The 21,832-nt window shown below is 47.2% G+C and overlaps 1 protein-coding gene across 1 annotated transcript in view; it reads left to right on the forward strand.

Annotated features, from left to right (window-relative positions):
* Positions 1–5,905: 5,905 nt before the first annotated feature.
* Positions 5,906–21,832, forward strand: part of LOC143962534 (uncharacterized) — a 60,733-nt gene continuing 44,806 nt past the window's right edge. The window contains exon 1 of the mRNA XM_077471806.1: positions 5,906–7,497. Coding sequence (XP_077327932.1) covers positions 5,926–7,497 — 1,572 coding nt within the window. The 5' untranslated portion in view covers positions 5,906–5,925. The remainder of the gene's footprint in view (positions 7,498–21,832) is intronic.

Genomic DNA, 21,832 nt, shown 5'->3' on the forward strand with positions numbered 1-21,832 from the left:
CCCAAGTTGTATCAAGAGGTGAAGACATTGCTGAAACAGATGATCGATTCAGGAGTGGTTCGGGGTAGTCAAAGTCCCTGGGCAGCCCCAGTGGTGCTTGTCAAGAAGAAGGATGGCACCATTCGATTTTGTGTGGATTACCGGAGATTGAATGCGTGCACAGTGCGGGACTCATATCCTCTGCCTCGCATCGAAGAGTCCCTAACAGCCCTAGGGCGGGCTAAATACTTCTCCACCTTGGATTTAGCAAGTGGATACTGGCAGGTACCGGTGGCTGAACAAGACAAGGAAAAGACAGCATTCATACTTCCCATGGGTCTGTTTGAATTTAATAGGATGCCATTTGGGCTGTCTAATGCCCCAGGAACCTTTCAGAGGCTGATGGAAAAATGTCTGGGAGATCTAAATTTTGAAGCTACCCTGATATACTTGGATGATATTATAGTGTACTCTGCTACTTTTGAAGAACACTTGGCCCGATTAGGACAGGTACTTGAGCGACTGCGGGCCCATGGCCTGAAGATAAAGCCAAAGAAGTGTCATCTCTTCAAGAAGGAGATCGAGTACTTAGGCCATACGGTGTCCAAAGACGGGGTGCTGCCATCCCAAAATAAAGTGGCTGCCATTCAACAATGGCCGGAGCCTAGAACGCTGCGTGAGTTGAAGGCCTTCCTTGGTCTGACTGGTTACTACCGGCGGTTCATCAAAGACTATGCAAAGATAGCGGGCCCTCTGAATGAGATTTTGAGAGGAACTGCTGGGCAATCCAAGAGTCAAAGTGTTCCCTGGGGACAGAAGCAAGAGGAGGCCTTCCTGACCTTGAAAGAGGCTCTGACATCGGCCCCCATCTTGGCTTATGCTGATTTTGACAAACCATTCTTCTTATCTACTGACGGTAGTCTCTACGGACTCGGGGCAGTGTTGTCACAGATGCAGGACGGACACGAAAGAGTGATTGCCTATGCCAGTAGGTCCCTGCGGGATACGGAGCGAAACCCTCATAACTATAGTTCCTTCCGGCTAGAGCTCCTTGCCCTGGTGTGGGCCATGACAGAGAAGTTTGCCGGTTACCTTACAGGGGCTAAAATCTTTGTACGGACTGATAACAATCCCCTGGCCCATCTGGATACTGCTAGACTGGGAGCCCTGGAGCAACGTTGGGCAGCTCGCCTTGCAAAGTATGACTTCTCAATTCGCTATCGCTCTGCTACAGAGAATACCAATGCTGATGGTCTGTCGAGGGTTACTTTTGAAACTCCATTGGGAGAGCTTGATGAACAAAAGGAAGAGGATGAAATTCCAGACTTCCGCAAGTTTACACCTCCAGCAGTCGCAGCACAGACAAGCGGGGAGGCCCGGTCCCTGCCTAAGGCATTAGCAAGAACTAATGAGGAATGGGGGCGAATACAAGATGAAGACATTGGACTGCGACAGATAAAAGGTTGGGTGGCTCGGCAAAGAAAACCAGACAGAGAGGAAAGGGCTGATCTTGATGCTGAGATGAAGTCAATTCTACATCAATGGGACAGACTAGAGGTTCATGGAGCTGTTCTATACCGCAAGTGGCAGCAGCCTGCCGATCTGGAGGCAAGATGGCAGGTTGTCATACCAAGGAGTCTGGCACTAGAGATAGCCAGGGAAGCTCATGAATTTGGAGCTCATTTCGGGCCAGTCAAAACTTACCAGTGGCTGCAGCGTTATGTGTATTGTCCACGACTGGAGGTCGTAGTTGAAGAAGTCTGCCGACAGTGTAGAGTGTGTGAGCTTACTAAAAGCACAGAGCAGAGGGCACCCATACAGCCCATACAGACCAAGGAACCGCTGGAGGTATTGCTGATAGATTATCTCCTCGTGGGACAGTCAGCCAGAGGCCCACAATACTGCCTGGTCATGATTGACCACTTCTCCAAGTTTGCAGTGGTCACTCCAACTCGGGACCAGACGGCTGAGTCTGCAGCTCGGGCCATCTGTCAAGATTTCATCCGGGTCTATGGATGCCCGAAACGGATTCACTCAGATCAAGGAGCATGCTTTCAAGGGAAAGTGATGGAGGAGTTACACCGACTGTATGGCATTGGAAAATCCAGGACAACTCCATATCATCCCCAAGGGAATGGGGCCTGTGAGCGCTTTAATCGGACTTTGCTTCAGATGCTGAGGACCTTAGAGGAGGACAAAAAGACACACTGGCCAGACTATCTGCCTGAATTAGTCTGGGCCTACAATAATCGTGTCCACACTACCACCGGCTATACCCCATACATGCTACTGTTCGGTAGAGCCGGACGAGAAATTGTCGAATTGAATTTGGAACAGCCAGAAGATGTGATAGAGCGATCAACCACCTCATGGGTGAAAGAACACCGCAAGCGACTCCAGACCATCTGCCGGTTAGTAGGCCAGAGATTGCAAGAAAAGACTTATACTGACCGTCCTCCCATCCAAGAGATTCCGTTGCAACCTGGAGACCGGGTGCTGGTTCGAGAGAAACGGCCCAGAGGCAAGTTGAGTGAGCGTTGGGAGGTACAGCCGTACAAAGTGATCAAGAGAGTGTATCCCAATGGTCCAGTTTACGAAGTTCGTGTTGAGAATGGGGAGTCGGCTTCAAGGGTTCTACATAGGAATATGCTACGGCCATGTCGGTCAGAAGATCGGATACCTGCACAGAGGACACCACTCCCTGCCCCTTCCTCAGAATTTGTCATTTCCGATGGGAATAATATTGAAGACTGGTGGATTGTTCCTGACTCTGCACGTGATGAAGCCCCTGTTATAGAACCAGTACCAGCTCCAAGGGAGGAAGGACAAGTCCTAACAGAAAGACAAGACCTTCGGAGATCTAGTAGGTCTACTGCAGGGGTTCCACCAAACAGGTACAATGCTGATCAGTTTATTTGGTCTAACTGTATGTATTATGAACAATGTTGTGCTGCCGTTAAAGATTGATTTAACCCTTTTCTTCCCCATGGACTATATAGCAAGGCCGAGGACGGCCACCTTTAAGCGGGGAGGCATGTAGGGGTCAGCCCCTAGGATTACTGAACTATATTGCACTGTGTTCCATCTATAATATATACAGCCTGCTATTTCCAGTTTAGCCACAAGATGTCACTGTTGCTGCCCACCCTTCAGAGGAGAGGAAACAGGAAGTGGCAGTGGGAGAGAACTGTGAGGAGTGTGTGGGCAGCTGAGGAATTCCTGTGCGGAGCTGAGGAAAAGTCAAGTCTGCCCTGAGGAGAGGGAGACTTTGTGTGGATAAAGAGTCGCAGTATCCAGCTAAAGATCGGGCACCTCGGGCAGAGAGAGAGAGCTGTGGTGATTTTGGGCCGCATCTGTGTTCATCCATCCGTCCCAGACGGGCAAGCTGCAGCACTAGGAACTGGACTTCACCTGCCTCATGAAGGAGGCCAAGACAAGGGGACCCTCCAGCTGTCTAACAAACTGTGAGTGAGCACCGGTGCTGGATTGTGATAGGGAATAGTACAGTCCCTACTGAGATAGTACGTTGTAGAAACGTGTCCCGATAAGCGGGAATCAGGCAGGACATATTAGAAGAGGGTAGCCTGTATCACTGTGCATGTGTTGGCGGGAAAGCCATTTTGTGTACCACATTCCAGTTAGCCTTACTGTAAACTACTGTGAATTGTTAATACTGTTATCCTCCTCCTCCGGCCATTATATCTTACTGTTTAATAAAGCCGGTCTTTGTTTCAGCCTCCTTGTCTGCTGTTCCGTACTTGAAACCTGCATTGCGGTCTCCTATACCCCTGACCGCTACAACTCCCCATCCTGGGCTGTTCTCACCTTGTGCTCCTCTCCATTCAGCTTCTCCTCAGCCAATGAAAACAGAGAGGTGTGGACTGTGGAAGGCAAAGTGGAAGCCCAGTATTGGAGCGTGGCTGTGGGGCCCTAGGGCAGATCGGAGCTGGACTTTGTGGAGGATATTATAATATGACAAGGAGCCTTGGAGCTAGGGGTGGGGTTGCAATTGTGACCCCTGCAACCCCTTATGCTACGCCCCATGTCCTGCGGCCAAAAGAACCAGGAAAAGCAAGAACCTGCAGGATGCTGCTACTTCCTTTTTAACCCACGCCTCTACAGCCCTCCAACCTAATCCCGATGAGGCCGATTTTTTTGGATTCCTGACCGCAAACTAATTGCACCAGATGGCGGAAGATCAACGGCACAAGTGTGAGGCCATCATACTCCAGGTGCTCAACAAGGGGATCAAAGAGCAAATGACCGAAAACACCCACCTGTCAGACTACCAGCCTCCACCTCCACAGCCACCACAGCAGCATTCTACTCAGTGGTAATCTCAGCCACGTGATCCCCACCCAGCCTCAAGACTGTCGTTATTCCCACTTATAATTTATATTCACTTAGGATTTGTTCTTTTTATGTTTTCTATTATGTGTATTTTTTTGAATTTTGAGCATGGAATGCACTTTTTGTTACTGTAAAATATGATTTAATTTCTGACAGAGGATCTGGAAGTTTATTAAAATTTTTAGTCCAATAAAAAAAAAATTGTTAAGCACAATACTTACCTAACTTTTTCTTGGTAAAAAAAAAGCACAATAAGCGTTTATTGATTGGTTTGTGCAAAATTATAGCAAAAGTTATAGCGTCTGCAAACTATGGGAAAGATTTATGCTATATTTTTATTATTTTATTTTTATTTTTATTTTTTTACTAATAATGGCGGTGATCTGCAATTTTTATCAGGATTGCAATATTGCGCGGATAGATCAGACACTTTTGACACATTTTTAGGACCATTGACATTTATACAGTGATCAGTGCTATAAAAATGCACTGATTACTGTTTAAATGTCACTGGCAGGGAAGGGGTTAACACTAGGGGGCGATCAAGGGGTTAAATGTGTGTTCCCTCAGTGTGGTCTAACTGTATGGGGATTGGACTGAGTAAGAGAGGATACATATCGTTGTTCCTATTTACTAAGAACAAAGAACATGTCTCCTCTCCTCTGACAGCACAGGTATTTGTGCGTTTACACACACAAATCCCTGTGCTGGCGCTCATGCATGTGATCACACCTGGCCGATGGCGATCGCGTCGCATGAGGGTCCACTACATGGGCTTAACGCTGCACGTGTGCCCTCTGGTGGCTCACACACCCCTGCAGGGTTTTTGCGCAGCGGTGCCACTTTGCTGACGTATATCGGCGTGAGCCAGTCAGCAAGTGGTTACGTCCGTTTTGGTAAAGACATCAGCATCACCAGCAGCAACTTCTTTATTATCACATTCAATAAAAGATGATAATGTGCTGGATTTCTTAAATTTCATTTGCAGTAAGACGAATGTTCTTTCTTGATTTCGATTGGTAGTTTACACGCTCAAATTCTTCTGGGTCGCTCTTTGGTTTCCAATCATGCATGTTTGTAGTTTCGATTTTGGTGTGACGATTTCTGTACTGACTATCCGAAAATCGGACGTTCTCTTGACGTACGACAAAAATTAAATAGTCTGCACATCAGGATTTTTTCGGACGAAAAGTCTGAATCAACTGTTGAAAGGACCACACTAACGGTAAGATTTCCGGAGGACCGGTCGTTGTACCACAATTTTATGTACGTATTTTGCATTATGCGTACGGGCCTTAAGTCACTATAATGTGGGACAAAGTGTGACCGGCTGATATTCTACTATGGAATTACTTATTCATGGAATTTATGGCCAATCCAAACTAAGAAATAGAACGAAAAAAGTATTTATTTTCTTTTAAATACAATTTTATGAATCTAAACAAAAATAGGGCATGTCTTGTGACATTGAAACGTTACTGAATAAGTAAACAGAGAGCTGAGCTCAGCCTCGCCCTGTGCAAACAAGTTACAACGGGTTCAGCTGTATTTCTATTTCCAGGGGCTTTCCGTTTCGTTTCTCTTCTGCTGTCAGCGATGGCGTCTGGTGATCTGAGAGCTGAGTTGGAATGTTCCGTCTGTCTGAACATTTATACGGATCCTGTAACCCTGAGATGTGGTCACAACTTCTGCCGGGTCTGTATTGATGGTGTGCTGGATACACAGGAGGGGTCTGGAGGATATTCCTGTCCTGAATGCAGAGAGAAGTTTCCGGATCGGCCTGCACTGCAGAGGAACATAACACTACGTAACATAGCAGAGACTTTCCTGTCTGCTCATCAAGATCAAGAGGAGTCCGGGGTCTTCTGTACTCACTGTGTGGACTCTCCTGTACCTGCTGTTAGATCCTGTCTGCACTGTGAGGTTTCTCTGTGTGATAAACACCTGAGAGTCCACAAAAAGTCCCCAGAACACGTCTTATGTGACCCCACCTTGTCCATGGAGAGCAGGAAATGCTCCGTCCATAAGAAGATCCTGGAGTATTACTGCACTGAGGATGAGACCTGTATCTGTATTTCTTGTTATGTGATTGGGGGACATAAAGGACATGAGATGGAGTCACTGGATGAGGCTTCTGAGAAGAAGAAGGCGATACTGAGGAATATTCTGCAGAAACTTCTGACAAAGAGAGAGGAGACGGAGGAAAGAGTCCAGAGTCTGCAGGAACACAGGAGGAAAGTAGAAGAAGAAGCCGCTGGTGACACCGAGAGAGTCACTGCCCTGTTTAGAGATCTCAGGAGACGTCTGGAAGACCTGGAGAAGAGAGTCCTGAGGGACATCTCCGGGAGGGCAGAGCGGATCTCCATCTCCATCCGGGATCTGGAAATAAAGAAGGAGGAGCTGTCCAGGAAGTTGCGTCACATTGAGGAGCTGTGTAACGTGACGGATCCACTGACTGTCTTACAGGAATCAGACACAGGTGACTTGTGTGATACTGAGGATGGAGATAATGAGGACAGAGAGAGACATGAGGAGCTCCTCCATGATGGAGGGGGTCTGGATGTGGCGGGGGTCTTACACACAGGTTTATCTGATATAATAACAGAGGTAAATGTATACTTCCCCATACAGGGAGATGCAGACATATTACTGGATGGAAACACAGCTCATAATTATCTACAGATATCAGATGACAGGAAAACTGTATACAGGTCACATAGAAACCAATATCCCCTCAAAACACCAGAGAGATTCCAGAATTGGTCTCAGGTGTTGAGCAGTCAGAGTTTCTCCTCAGGGAGACATTACTGGGAAGTGGATGTCGGGGGATCAGATATATGGAGAGTCGGGATGTGTTACCCCAGTATAGAAAGGAGAGGAGATCAGTCACTGATTGGAAATAATATCAAGTCCTGGGGTTTGGACAGAACTGATAATCAGTATTGTGTGATACATGACAGTAATAAGAAGATCCTCTTACCCCCCAATCCCCCCAGTAACAGAGTCAGGATATATCTGGATTATGAGGCCGGGCAGATCTCCTTTTATGATCTGTGTGACCCGATCCGACACCTCCACACCTTCACCACCACCTTCACTGAGCCCCTCCATGCTGGGATAGGTGTATGGAGAGGTTATATAAAGATACGTGGGAGGAGGTGGGAGATGTGAGAACAGTCTGGTGACATATCATGGAAGGGTGGTGGGATAGGCTTAAACCTGGTACACACTATGAGGTTTTTTCTGACAACTCCGGTTGGAGCCACTGTACTAATTATCCAAAGTAAGTACAGCGATCTCCCCCTCTGAGCTGTCGTGTTCGGACAGGGGAACGGTCCCCCCGCCAGAACACTCAGATCAGAGCTCTCAGTCATTGGCTAAGGGAACTTATCGGAAGCTGGTCAGCTGCTGGTTTTCCAGCATGTGTGTCCAACAGAAGCCAGCCAAATGGCCAGCTTCTCCTGGAACGACTCCAGTACACACGGTCCGAATGTCGGAGGGTTTTTATTAACTGACTCCTGAGAGAAGTATGAGACTGCCATTTCAGACCTCCTTCTGGCTGTGTGTAATGTAAGAACATATAAATTGGTACTAAATTTAAAATAAGAAATTACACATATGATGGCGTCTCTCACTTACATGAACACAGCAGTCTTTGCTTTTCTGAGTCCCCTGTAGTTCTTTTATCTGTTGGTTCTGCTGTTATTTCTCAACCTGCTTTAACAGACCAATCTGTCCATCAAAAATGGCAGTTAGAGGGTTGGGACAAACCAAGTACAACTGACGGATGTTTACAATGATCAGCTTTTATTCATTAGTATAAAACCTTTTTCCCAAACGGAGACAAAAATGTTGCTGTAACTGAATAAAAAGTGCTTCTAAAGTTTGGCTTTAATTTATCAGTCACTTATGTAAAGTCCATCTAATTCTACTAGTCCATCCAACACCCCCCTCTCCAGACAAGGCTGCTGTCCAAGGGGGTCTGCACTTGCCCTCCATAGATAGAGGAGCCACCCTAAGACAGGAAGTGTGTTACTGGCAGGCTCACCAGGGGAAAATATAGGGAAAAAACTGAAAACTAAAGCACCACTTGGTGGTGTGTCGGTATCTCCAATATAAAATTCTAGATTTAATACAGCTTTAAAGAGGGTGTAAACCTATGTGTTTTTTCACCTTAATGCATCCTATGCATTAAGGTTAAAAAAAGCCTGGCAGTGACCGTCCCCCCAGCACCCCATTTTACTTACCTGAGCCCTAGAACTTGACCCACGGGGAGACACTGTTTCTCTGCCCTGGGTTCTAGGCTCTAAATTGAATATATTGATAGCAGCGCAGCCATTGGCTCCCGCTGCTGTCAATCAAATCCGAGTGGCGGGGCCTAGTCCTGCATTCGACCTCTATGGACGTTGAATGCTGGACTCGGGAGCGCACCCGCAAGGTAATCCCCCAGGAGAGCATTAATTCCTTATCTCTATGCATGTTCTGAGTCAGACTGAGTCTGCATCAAAGCCAAAATAATTTTAGATGTAGTCAGGGAACTAGCATTCTCAAAAGTAGAGTTTAGCATTGTTGGCCCCCGAGATTCTTTCATGACAGATGCCCTTCAATTATAATAAATATCATTCATGAACTGACACAATGATAACTGCCAGGTGTGTCTGGATTCCAGGAACAGTCCTGGGATTTAGAGTTTTGTTCCTGGAAATGTTGCTGATTTAATAATAATTCATACAGATTTTTTTTTCTATTATTATTTGTATTACAGAGTAAGTTCACCTTCATGATAATAATAATCGATGACGGTTATTTTATTCCTCACTTTCTATCAATGTCAGCAGTTTTCTGTCTTGGAAATACATGTCTCCTTCATACAGGACAGAATTCTGGGAAATCTCTGGCAGAAAACAAGATCAGGAATGAGTCTTCCCATTCTCCTGTTATGATAATAGCAGACCATTAGCTGGGACTCTCCCTGGCTTGTCGTATGTTATCTTGGCTCTATCACATAATGCTGAGTCTACATTGTAATGTAAAGTGATGTTTTATTATATTATGGTGGAGGGTGATGGAGATGTGATATAAAGTTATAGGTTCTCTCCTGAAGTTTTTCCTGTGCTCTTTGTCTCTAGTACGTTTAGTCCTTGCCTTTGTGTGGGATTTATAGATGCTTTGTCTCTAGTACGTTTAGTCCTAGCCTTTGTATGGGCTTTATAGACACTTTGTCTCTAGCACATTTAGTCCTAGCCTTTGTGTTGGATTTATAGACTCTTTGGGGGTTATTTACAAAAGGCAAATCCATTTTGCACTGCAAGTGCACTTTCAAGTGTAGTCGCTCTAGATCTAAGGGGTAGATCTGAAATGAGTGTAAGCTCTGCTGATTTTATCATCCAAACATGTGCAAGCTAAAATAGTGCAAAGTGGATTTTCCTTTAGTAAATAACCCCCTTTGTCTCTAGTACATTTAGTCCTAGCCTTTGTGTTGGATTTATAGACTCTTTGGGGGTTATTTGCTAAAGGCAATTCCACTTTGCACTACAAGTGCAAACTACAAGTGAAAGTGCACTTGAAATTGCTCTGAAAGTGCACTTGGAAGTGCAGTCATTGTAGATCCGAAGGGGACATGCAAGAAAAAAAAAAAAAACAGCATTTTAGCTTGCACATGATTGGATGATAAAATCAGCAGAGCTTCCCCTCATTTCAGATCTGCCCCTCAGATTTACAGCAACTGCACTTCCAAGTGCACTTTCAGAGCAATTTCAAGTGCACTTTGCACTTGTAGTGCAAAGTGGATTTGCCTCTCGTAAATAACCCCCTTTGTCTCTAGTACATTTAGTCCTGGCCTTTGAGTTGGATTTATAGACTCGCAAGGCATTTGTCCTAATTTTATGAGAGACGTTTATCTGTCATCTTGTCTTCTTCTGCCATGTTACATGTATTTAATGAAAAGGTGTATCTGTATACTTGCTTGCAGCTTAACAACACATTAGTTTTTCTTCATTGTACAACTCGTGATACGATGAGATTTTCTAACTTCCTTCAATTTCCAGGATAAAGTTTAATTTTTGCACATTTATAGTCATTGATAAAAACATAAAAATGTGTCATTGTATGCTAAAACTGCAGACAAGGGATGAGTAACTGTTTATTTCTGAAGTAAATGTATATTATATCTCTTATTGGTCATTTCATAATGTATTCTGTGTCCTCCCAATCTGGGATGTATCTCATTACCTATGCTGATTCACTTGTCTTATGCCTTCAATGTAACAATCAGAACAATGTCCTTATTGTATTGTTCTCACACGTGTGTTAAATAAAGCTTTGATGGCACAAACGAGGAGTCCTATGTTCTTGGAAGAAGGGAGGAGACGGCATTGTCAGGACACTTTGCTCATTAAAATTGTCCTTCGGCTGGTCAATGTTGCTCTGCTGTGTCATGTGTGGTCTCCTAATTCTTGTAGTAATATCATTACCTGTACTTTGTGTCTCTAATACATTTCAGCCAATTCTCCCTCATTGACAATATCTAGTAAGATCATTCTACTTGTTCTTACAGGCTTCAGACAATCTGAGGGGACATTGCTACTGCTGTAGTAGTAAACAAGTAAACTGGCAAGGCAGATATCAATGTCCTCCTTTAAGGATGAGCTTTGAGTTCGAGTCAAACTCATGTTAGACTCGAACATTGCCTGTTGGCCTGTTCAGCGAACAGTCAACAATTTGGGATGTTTGCGGCAAATTCGAAAAGCCGGAACACCCTGTACAAGTCTATGGGAGAAATCTAAAGTGCTAATTTTAAAGGCTAATATGCAAGTTACTGTCCTAAAAAGTGTTTGGGGACCCGGGTCCTGCCCCAGGGGACACGGATCAATGCAAAAAAAAAGGTTGCGTGCTCGGATAAAGGGTCTGGTATGTATTTTTAGGGGGACCCCCACGTCAATTTTTTTTAAAAATTTGATGCGGGGTTCCCTTAATATTCATACCAGACCTGAAGGGCCTGGTAATTGAATTGAACCCCCACGCTTTTTTTTTTTAATCAATGAAGGAATTGTCGGCTAATACAGCGAACACTCATTGAGTGTTCTCTGTATTACGGGAGCCGACAATGGAAAGTGATTTTAAAAGACTTTTTTTCCTTGTGAAATGACACTTTGTGCAGGGACAGTTCTAAGCACTGGAAACATGCACCCCTTCACAGGCATACTATAGACACCCCCCAGGTATGAAATTTAAAGGAGTATTAAACTTTTATTGTTCCACTTTAATCATTATTAAAATCACTGCTCCTGAAAAAATTTCAGTTTTTAAAACTTTTTTTTGCTTTGATCCATGTCCCCTGGGGCAGGACCCAGGTCCCCAAACACTTTTTAGGACAGTAACCTGCATATTACCCTTTAAAATTAGCACTTAAGATTGTGAACGTTCGAGTCCCATAGACTTTAATAGGGTTCTAAAGTTCACACGAAGTTTAGGTCTGTTCGCAGGTTCTGGTGCGAACCGAACAGGGGGTGTTCGGCTCATCCTTAGTCCTCTTATAAAAACAGATATGTATCCATAAGGGGATAGCGAAGTCCACAAGAGAGATATAATAGGTTTCTCTCGTTATGAGGACTTCGCTTCTCTAATGTGCATATACATTTGAAGGCAAGAAGCCCAGTGCATCGCATTTTGATACCTAAAAACCAGCAAACGCCCCCAAACACACACACACAGAGGCGGCTCTCTAATTAGGCAAAAAAGGCGGTTGCCTAAGGCCCCGTGCTCCCGGGGGCCTCGCGACCGCCTAATTTGCCTGATGTGCCTTTGGAAGAATGAAGGAATGTGCCCGGCCAGTGTCTCCAAGCTGGCAGGGTGAGCGGGCCGGGATGGTAAAGCCTCACCATCTTTAGTATACAGCTGCTGCAGAGTGCAGAGGAATTGTAGAGGAGGCGGAGCTGACGGCCACTGCTGAAACCGTCAGGAGGTGGGGCGGACTGGGCCGGGGGGCCTCGTAAAAATGGTGCTTGCTCTGCACCGCTGCCTGCAGACGGCCGTGACACCTGCCGGCCACCGCTGCACTGTGTTAAATCTGCAGCAGAGCGGTGCGAGTATTCTATGGGTCCGTCCATCCGACGCATTTACTGCTCTGTCAGGCGGAGTGATCTCCACCCGACAGGAGCTTCCTAGTCCCGCCCGGTGTGATGTCCTTCATTCACAGGCCGGGAGGCGGGATGAAAAGGCAGAGGAGATTGTGGCTGCACAGACCTGCGAGGAGCCAATAAAGCCCCATGCAAGAGTGAAAGTAAGTTTGCAGATGGTATTTGTAATATGCAGCATGGAGGGGGTTAATGCATTACTATACATTAACGACCAGTGTTAGTTAATTAACCCCTTTGTGCTGCATTAGTGGCAACAGTATCAGTGTTAATTAACTGATACTGTTGCCACTAATGCAGTGCAAAGGGGTTAATTAACTTCCACTGGTCACTAGTGCATCAGTGGTGTATTTGATACTATCCCCACCATACACTCCACACCCCTCTCATCTACATACTACCCCCACCATACACTCCACACCCCTCTCATCTACATACTACCCCCACCATACACTCCACACCCCTCTCATCTACATACTACCCCCACCATAAACTCCGCACCCCTCTCATCTACATACTACCCCCACCATACACTCCGCACCCCTCTCATCTACATACTACCCCCACCATACACTTCACACCCCTCTCATCTACATACTACCCCCACCATACACTCCGCACCCCTCTCATCTACATACTACCCCCACCATACACTCCGCACCCCTCTCATCTACATACTACCCCCACCATACACTCCGCACCCCTCTCATCTACATACTACCCCCACCATACACTCCGCACCGCTCTCATCTACATACTACCCCCACCATACACTCTGCACCCCTCTCATCTACATACTACCCCCACCATACACTCCGCACCCCTCTCATCTACATACTACCCCCACCATACACCCGGCTCCCCTCTCATCTACATACTACCCCCACCATACACTCTGCACCCCTCTCATCTACATACTACCCCCACCATACACTCCGCACCCCTCTCATCTACATACTACCCCCACCATACACTCCGCACCCCTCTCATCTACATACTACCCCCACCATACACTCCGCACCCCTCTCATCTACATACTACCCCCACCATACACTCCGCACCCCTCTCATCTACATACTACCCCCACCATACACTCCGCACCCCTCTCATCTACATACTACCCACCATACACTCCGCACCCCTCTCATGTACAAACTACCCACCCCCATACACTCCGCACCCTTCTCATGTACATACTACCCACCATACACTCCGCACCCCTCTCATCTACATACTACCCCCACCATACACTCCACACCCCTCTCATCTACATACTACCCCCACCATACACTCCGCACCCCTCTCATCTACATACTACCCCCACCATACACTCCGCACCCCTCTCATCTACATACTACCCCCACCATACACTCCGCTCCCCTCTCATCTACATACTACCCCCACCATACACCCCGCACCCCTCTCATCTACATATTACCCCACCATACACTCCGCACCCCTCTCATCTACATACTACCCCCACCATACACTCCGCACCCCTCTCATCTACATACTACCCCCACCATACACTCCGCTCCCCTCTCATCTACATACTACCCCCACCATACACTCCGCACCCCTCTCATCTACATACTACCCCCCCATACACTCCGCTCCCCTCTCATCTACATACTACCCCCACCATACACTCCGCACCCCTCTCATCTACATACTACCCCCACCATACACTCCGCACCCCTCTCATCTACATACTACCCCCACCATACACTCCGCACCCCTCTCATCTACATACTACCCCCACCATACACTCCGCACCCCTCTCATCTACATACTACCCCCACCATACACTCCGCACCCCTCTCATCTACATACTACCCCCACCATACACTCCGCTCCCCTCTCATCTACATACTACCCCCACCATACACTCCGCACCCCTCTCATCTACATACTACCCCCCCATACACTCCGCTCCCCTCTCATCTACATACTACCCCCACCATACACTCCGCACCCCTCTCATCTACATACTACCCCCACCATACACTCCGCACCCCTCTCATCTACATACTACCCCCACCATACACTCCGCACCCCTCTCATCTACATACTACCCCCACCATACACTCCGCACCCCTCTCATCTACATACTACCCCCATCATACACCCCGCACCCCTCTTATCTACATACTACCCCCACCATACACCCCGCACCCTTCTCATCTACATACTACCCCCACCATACACTCCGCACCCCTCTCATCTACATACTGCCCCCACCATACATTCCGCACCCCTCTCATCTACATACTACCTCCACCATACACTCCGCACCCCTCTCATCTACATACTACCCACCATACACTCCGCACCCCTCTCATGTACAAACTACCCACCCCCATACACTCCGCACCCTTCTCATGTACATACTACCCACCATACACTCCACATTCCTCTCCTCTACATACTACTTGCCTCCATAGACTCCGCACCCCTCTCATGTACATATTACCCACCGTCATACCCTCCACTTTCCTCTCCTACTCAAATTTACCGCCACTGTACAGTAGGGGCCCCTACTAGGGAGATGGTGACCCGTGGCATACAGAAAAAACAGTGAGTGTGGATAAATGATGGGCATGGCTTTTTAGTTTGATTAGAAAATTTTAGTTTAGTTTTTTTTATATTCTTTACAGTTTTATTTTTTATACAATCTTTTTATTTATTTTTTTGCGTCTTTTGGTGAAAGTTTTTGGTTTCTTTGGTGAGATATCAGGGGTCTAAACAGAACCCTGAAGTCTCACTTTTGAGACAGAGAAAGGAAATGAGGAAACACATTCCCCAGTTCCTTTCTCTATAGCGTCAGCTGCACTGCAGATGAATGAACAGGAGACAGAGGCTCCTGTTAATTCATAAATTAAAGCATAGTATGCTATGAATGAACACAGTGAGTGATCAGTTCCAATCACTCACTGTGTTCTTTTAGAAAAGGTAGGTTTACCAGCCCCTTTTCCTGTACTCTATCCTGAAGATCCCCCCACAGCAGTCAGCTTGAGAGCAGAGGAGGGAAGCGGGGGCACACCTTTATTTTTTATCGATTGACTTATTTTTTTCCATTATGGTCGTGAGTGGGGCCTCATGTCTAAGTTTTGCCTAAGGCCTCACAAAGCCTAGAGCCGCCTCAGCACACACACACACGTCTCAAATCCCATAAGGTTTTCATACTGACGGTTTTTACTGCTGGTCCCCGATTCAACCCAAGTGTGCTCTGCTAGAGCACTCCTCGATTAAATCAGACACAGGGAGACAGATGACAATCCATAAAACACACATCCTAGCATAAAATTTCCACAACAGTTCATCCTGTTTGTCATATGATCCCATGTGTCCCTCAATGAATCTTGATCTTCTTACACCTGGAAATGAATCGGTCCTTACAGTCCATATGGGTTTATAAAAAAGGAAACATGGCTTGACATGTAGACTCTGTTCTTCAGGAGGGGTGACTTATAAGGAGGACATGACATGGTGAGCTGTAGTAATCGCCAGTCGCTATGGGATCCTCTGTGTCTGGTACGTGGGTTGGGCTTCGGGGCGCCTTATCTCATCGAGGAAGATGTGGTCATCTGCTCGGGCTCTGGTCACACGTCCAATCAGGCAACAGGAGCACCTCATCACGACATATAGAAGGAATAGAAACAAAAATGACATGAGTATATACACCCCTACTTCCTTAAACCACAATCCAATGGAAAATAAAAAAAATCCCCAAAGTTTCCCAAACCCTTAAAAGGATTCCAACCTTCACTAGCTATAGCTCTGGCTCTGCCTTGCAGGGATCTAACCTTATCCATATGGGCCTGAACTTTGTCACTGGTATCCTCAATCCAGGTACAACAATCTTTACCTATGAATTCACAGAAACCCCCTTAGATGCTAACAGATAATCAAAGGCCATCTTATCCTGTAAGAGAAGGGTCTTGATCTGCCGTTGTTCCTGTGAGATTTCCCTTACAGCCTCTATGGTTTCATTGAATATCCCATCCACAATGGATGAGAAATTGTTCAATCGTTTCATAAGTTCAATCCCCCACCCCGTCCAAGCAGGAGACCATGCCCAGGCCTGGTCGGAGTTGATGAACAATTCCCTTCTAGCTTTTCCTGCTGTTCTCACCTTTTCTTGCACCATCAGATTCTCCCGATCATCCGCAATGTAAGATGCTGGGACTAGTTTCACCAGGACGTATGAACCTCTTGCATTAGAGGGAATTACCTTATAAGCTGAGGTACCGCATAAGAAGTAGTAGGGGCCAGTAAAGCCCCATACACACTATCAGATTTTCTGCTGATTTTTTCCTTCAGATTTACCAAAACCATATAATATGAGGTCAAACCTTAGGAGTTTCAATGTGTATGCAATCAGGCAGGGCCCTTCTACTACATGGTTTTGATAAATCTGAAGGAAAAAATCAGCAGAAAGTCTGATAGTGTGTATGGGGCTTTAGAGTCACAAAGGGGGAATCACTTTGATGGTTATGTGTATTGAGTAGTAACAGGATAGATTGGGGGATGGCTCCCTCGGTCTGAACTTCACACCCTTCCTTCCAACAGATGTAATCTGATCTATTGGTGTTATTAAAAAGGCCGGGGGTTCATTGGTTAGATTAACTGTTATACCTTCCTTACAGGTGATGGACCCTACAAAGTTATCCCCTCTACCAAAACTAAAGTTAAAGCACACTTGTGGGCTACCTAGTTGTCCCGATACTCATACTGGTTTTGTGAGGGAAGGGTTAAAGCCAGAGCTAATGTTAAAACTATAACTAATTTTACCCTCTAGGAATGTATCATTAAATTCTATTGACAAGTGTCTGTTTGGAGTCTTTACTAGTTTGTCAAAACTCCTCATACCAATATAAACAATGATATAGATATTTATATACATCATGTACCGCTGTCATCACTGGGGTACTAAAGCTCGGTGGAGATTCAGTTGCTTTCTTAGCTAGTTAGAGAATACAATTTAAACAATAAGTTGGGATGCTTTTCATCGTTACCCTTGCTAAAATATACTAAACAGAAAATATAAATAAACAAAGATACGCCTCATTCTTTGGTGTGGTTGAGCAGCTTCTTGCAGTGGCTGGCGTGGTCTCGTCCCTCAAGCTTCTTTACAATGACCCAGTCACCTGGTTGGAAAGAATGTAAACTGGTTATTGTGTCAGGGTCCAGGAGGGACTCGTGAACCCTGTTGTGGACCTTTTGAAGTTTGTGTTATGCCGCGTACACACGTAGCGGACTATCCGGCGGTCTTAGTCTGGCGGACTTCCCGCCAGACTGTCCGCCGGGCTTTCCGAACGAGCTACTTGCCCACACACGACACTTTTTCAGCGGACTAATACGCGTACTAAGTCCGCCGGACTATCCGCCGTACTTTTGAAATGAACGGACTCGCCCACACACGCGGAGGAAAGTTCGCTCATTTTGAGCGCGTCTCCAGGTAGCCGGGGCCAGTGAAGGAGGCGTCGCTGGCCCCGTCACCTGGTATGGACTTAAAGGGGAAACCCTACGCCGAAAAATCGGCGTGGGGGTCCCCCCAGGGCCACATCAGACCCTTATCCGAGCACGCTACCCGGCCGTTCAGGAAAGGGGGTGGGGACGAGCGAGCGCCCCCCACCCTCCTGAACCGTACCAGGCCCGTGCCCTCAACATGGGGGAGTGCCTTGGGGAAGGAGGGGCGCGACCCCCCCCACCCCAAAGCACCTTGTCCCCATGTTGATGAGGACAAGGGCCTCTTTCTTCTTCTTCAGATGTTGCCTCGCCGAGTCCTCCGCTCACAATGACGGGGACCGGGCACGCGCGACTTATATAGGGACAAGGGGCGGGGTCTTCGGTTGATGTCACAAGCCCCCCGCCCGCAGACCCCGACAACCAACGGCCAGGGTTGTCGGGGTCTGCGGGCGGGGGGCTTGTGACATCAACCGAAGACCCCGCCCCTTGTCCCTATATAAGTCGCGCGTGCCCGGTCCCCGTCATTGTGAGCGGAGGACTCGGCGAGGCAACATCTGAAGAAGAAGAAGAAGAAGAGAAGGACAGAAGAACGGAAGGTGGCAGCGACGGCGGCAGAAGACCGGGCCACCGCCTGTAAAAGAGCTAGAAGAAGGCGCGGTGGCCCGGCAGAAGAACCGAAGAGGGTGACAAGACCCCCGAAGTCGGAAGAAGGGCGGCGGCGAGGAAGAAAGCCGGGCTCCTCCGCTAGTAAAAGAGCTACAAGAAGATAGCGGAGGAGTCCGGCGAGAAGACCCCCCGAAGATGGAAGACCCCCGGAGCTGTGCAATAAACTATTTTAACCCTTGTGTGTTGTGTTTTTTTTTGTACTTTATTTTACAGGTGAATGGGTAGGGGTACATTGTACCCCATACTCATTCACATAGGGTGGGGGGCCGGTATCCAGGGGCCCCCTTATTAAAGGGGGCTCCCGGATTCCGATAAGCCCCCCGCCCGCAGACCCCCGACAACCAACGGCCAGGGTTGTCGGAAGAGGCCCTTGTCCTCATCAACATGGGGACAAGGTGCTTTGGGGTGGGGGAGCCGCATGGCCCCCCCTTCCCCAAGGCACCCCCCATGTTGAGGGCACGCGGCCTGGTATGGCTCAGGAGGGGGGGGTGCTCGCTCGCCCCCCCATTCCTGGCCGGCCGGGTAGCGTGCTCGGACAAGGGTCTGATGTGGACCTGGGGTTCCCCTTTAAGTCCATACCAGGCGGCGGGGCCAGCGACGTATCCTTCGCGGGCCCCGCCTACCTGGAGACCCGCTCGAAATGAGCGGACTTTTCTCCGGGCGGGAAAAGTCCGTTCATTTCAAAAGTACGGCGGACTGGCATACACACGACCGGATTGTCCACTGAAATGCGAGTCTGACGGTAAGATTGGAGTGTAAAACTACTTTCTAAGTCCGCTGTACTTTCGGGTCAAAAAAGTATGCCGGAGGCTACACGTGGGGGGGATTGTCCGGCGGACTTGAGTTTGCCGGACTTTTCCACCCTCTTGTTTGATCGTGTGTACGCGGCATAAGAGTACCTGAACTTCCTTCCCAACCCTCTGATCCCAATTTATGAGACTGTTCATTGTCTGCACATAAAATCCATTCAAGTGGATCTGTTGTCAGTCTCTTGAGTTACTGGGCTACCACGGGACACCCCTAGACGTGTAATGAGGAGAACAGAAGGTAACGGTAATCCCAAATCTAACCAGCAGCTCCTTCTGGGGTAGTGCTAGATACACATCCATAAACCCACTCATCATTACTGATTTCTGAAGGCACAGTCGAACAATGTGGCTTCTCTCTGTATCTATATGTTACAACAATATTGTGTATGCCTCCCATTTACTCTCTACCCAAAATTGTATTACAGTATAAAACTTCACAAAACAACTGGAATTAAATTGAATGCAGTTGTTGATCCTGCCAAAACCAGGACGAACAGACTTCCCTGCTATAAAACCAAAACTTCTTCCCACAAAACTACACATTTGAGACACCAAATGAACACTTACAAACATTTTAGGCTACAGATGTTTGGGACGGAATCATAGCCGTGGCTGGCCATCCCCACAATTGAAGTTGTTAGATCGTCTGAACTGCCACTTACCCTTGGGTCTGTTACAGATGTAACAAGTTTAGGTTTTCTAGCTGTAGGGGCAGGCTCCTGAAGAGCACACACTATGTGTTTTCAAAATTTAGCTTTACCCAAACTACAGTTTGGTTTGGGTCTATTTGCCTAAATTTGACTTCTGTGTCAGTCTGACTGGGCTGTGAGATGTTGAGCCTGGCCACAGGGGGGCGCTGTCTCTGGTGGCAGGCGTGGAACTATGGACTGGTTGGGCGTTTCATTTACTCTCTCTCGGAGTCAGGTCAGTGGGAGTGGCCCTCCCGCTGTGCCCTCTGGGAGAGAGTATTTAAGATGCAGAGGTCACGTGGTTCGGGGTTCCGGTCCAGTATGCTGTGCTGATTACATGGTCCTCGGCCTCCTGACCAGCCCCCAGGAAGGCTATGGCCCGGGGTGCGGATTCACCCGACTTTAATGCCTCGGGGCTGGGTAGCCCAAGGCAAGGGAACATCTAAGGCGTAACTGTCCTAACAGACCCAAGGGTAAGTGGCAGTTCTGACAACTGGGGATGGCCAGCCACGGCTGTGATTCCATCCCAAACATCTGTAGCCTAAAATGTTTGTAAGTGTTCATTTGGTGTTCATAAAGTGCCCATCAAATGCAGCCTCACCAGCGCCCATCAAATGCACCCTCCCCAGCTCCCTTCAATGCACCCTCACCAGCTCCCTTCAATGCACCCTCACCAGCCCCCATCAATGCAGCCTTACCAGTGCCCATCAAATGCAGCTTCACCAGTGCCCATCAAATGCAGCCTACCAGCGCTCATCAATTCAGCCTCACCAGCTCCCATCAAATGCAGCCTCACCAGCCTGCATCAATGCAGCCTTCCAGCGGCCATCAATGCAGCCTCACCAGTGCCCATCAAATGCAGCCTCACTATCGGCCATCAATGCAGCCCCACCAGTGCCCATCAAATGCAGCCTCACTAGCGCCCATCAAATGCAGCCTCACCAGCCCCCATCAATGCAGCCTCCCCAGCTCCTATCAAATGCAGTCTCACCAGCGCCAATCAAATGCAGCCTCACCAGCCCCCATCAAATGCAGCCTCACCAGCCCCCATCAAATGCAGCCTCACCAGCCCCCATCAAATGCAACATTATCAGTACTCATCAAATGCAGCTTGCCCGTAAGAGGCATGAACGGACAGATACACTGACAAGTCTGCAGGAGTCCTGCATGGCACCCGGGATCTCCTGATCAACAATGCTTTCCAAGCTCCTAGTAAAAAAATAAAAATTAGGCTGCTTTCACACTAACCCCTCTTTCTTCCACTTTTGTGATAAAAAAAAAAAGCAGAAGAAACACGTATTACCATGTAATCCTATAGAACTATTTACACTGATCTGTTGGGAGTCCATGGATTTTTTTTTAAATCCTGCTTGCTGCATTTTTAGTGCGGTTAAAAAAAAATATTTATTCTGCTACATATTTCTTTGGTTAAAAAAACCCCAATAAGCGTATATTGATTGTTTTGCCCAAAAGTTATCACCTCTACAAACTATGTGTTACCGGAGCCATAAAAAAAGTAAAATAAATAAGAAAAAAAAAGAAAAAATTTTAAACGCTCCCTGTCCCGACGAGCTCGCACGCAGACGCGAACACAATCATGAGTAGCGCTCCGCATATGAAAACGGTGTTCAAACCACACATGTGAGGTATCGCCACGATCGATAGAGGGAGAGCAATAATAGAGCTTTCTTTTGGTGGTATTTGATCACCTTTGGGGTTTTTATTTTTTGTG

This window comes from Lithobates pipiens, unplaced genomic scaffold (assembly GCF_037356315.1).
Source record: "Lithobates pipiens isolate NorthernLeopardFrog02 unplaced genomic scaffold, aLitPip1_a1.2 Scaffold_8, whole genome shotgun sequence".
Lineage (NCBI taxonomy): Eukaryota > Metazoa > Chordata > Amphibia > Anura > Ranidae > Lithobates > Lithobates pipiens.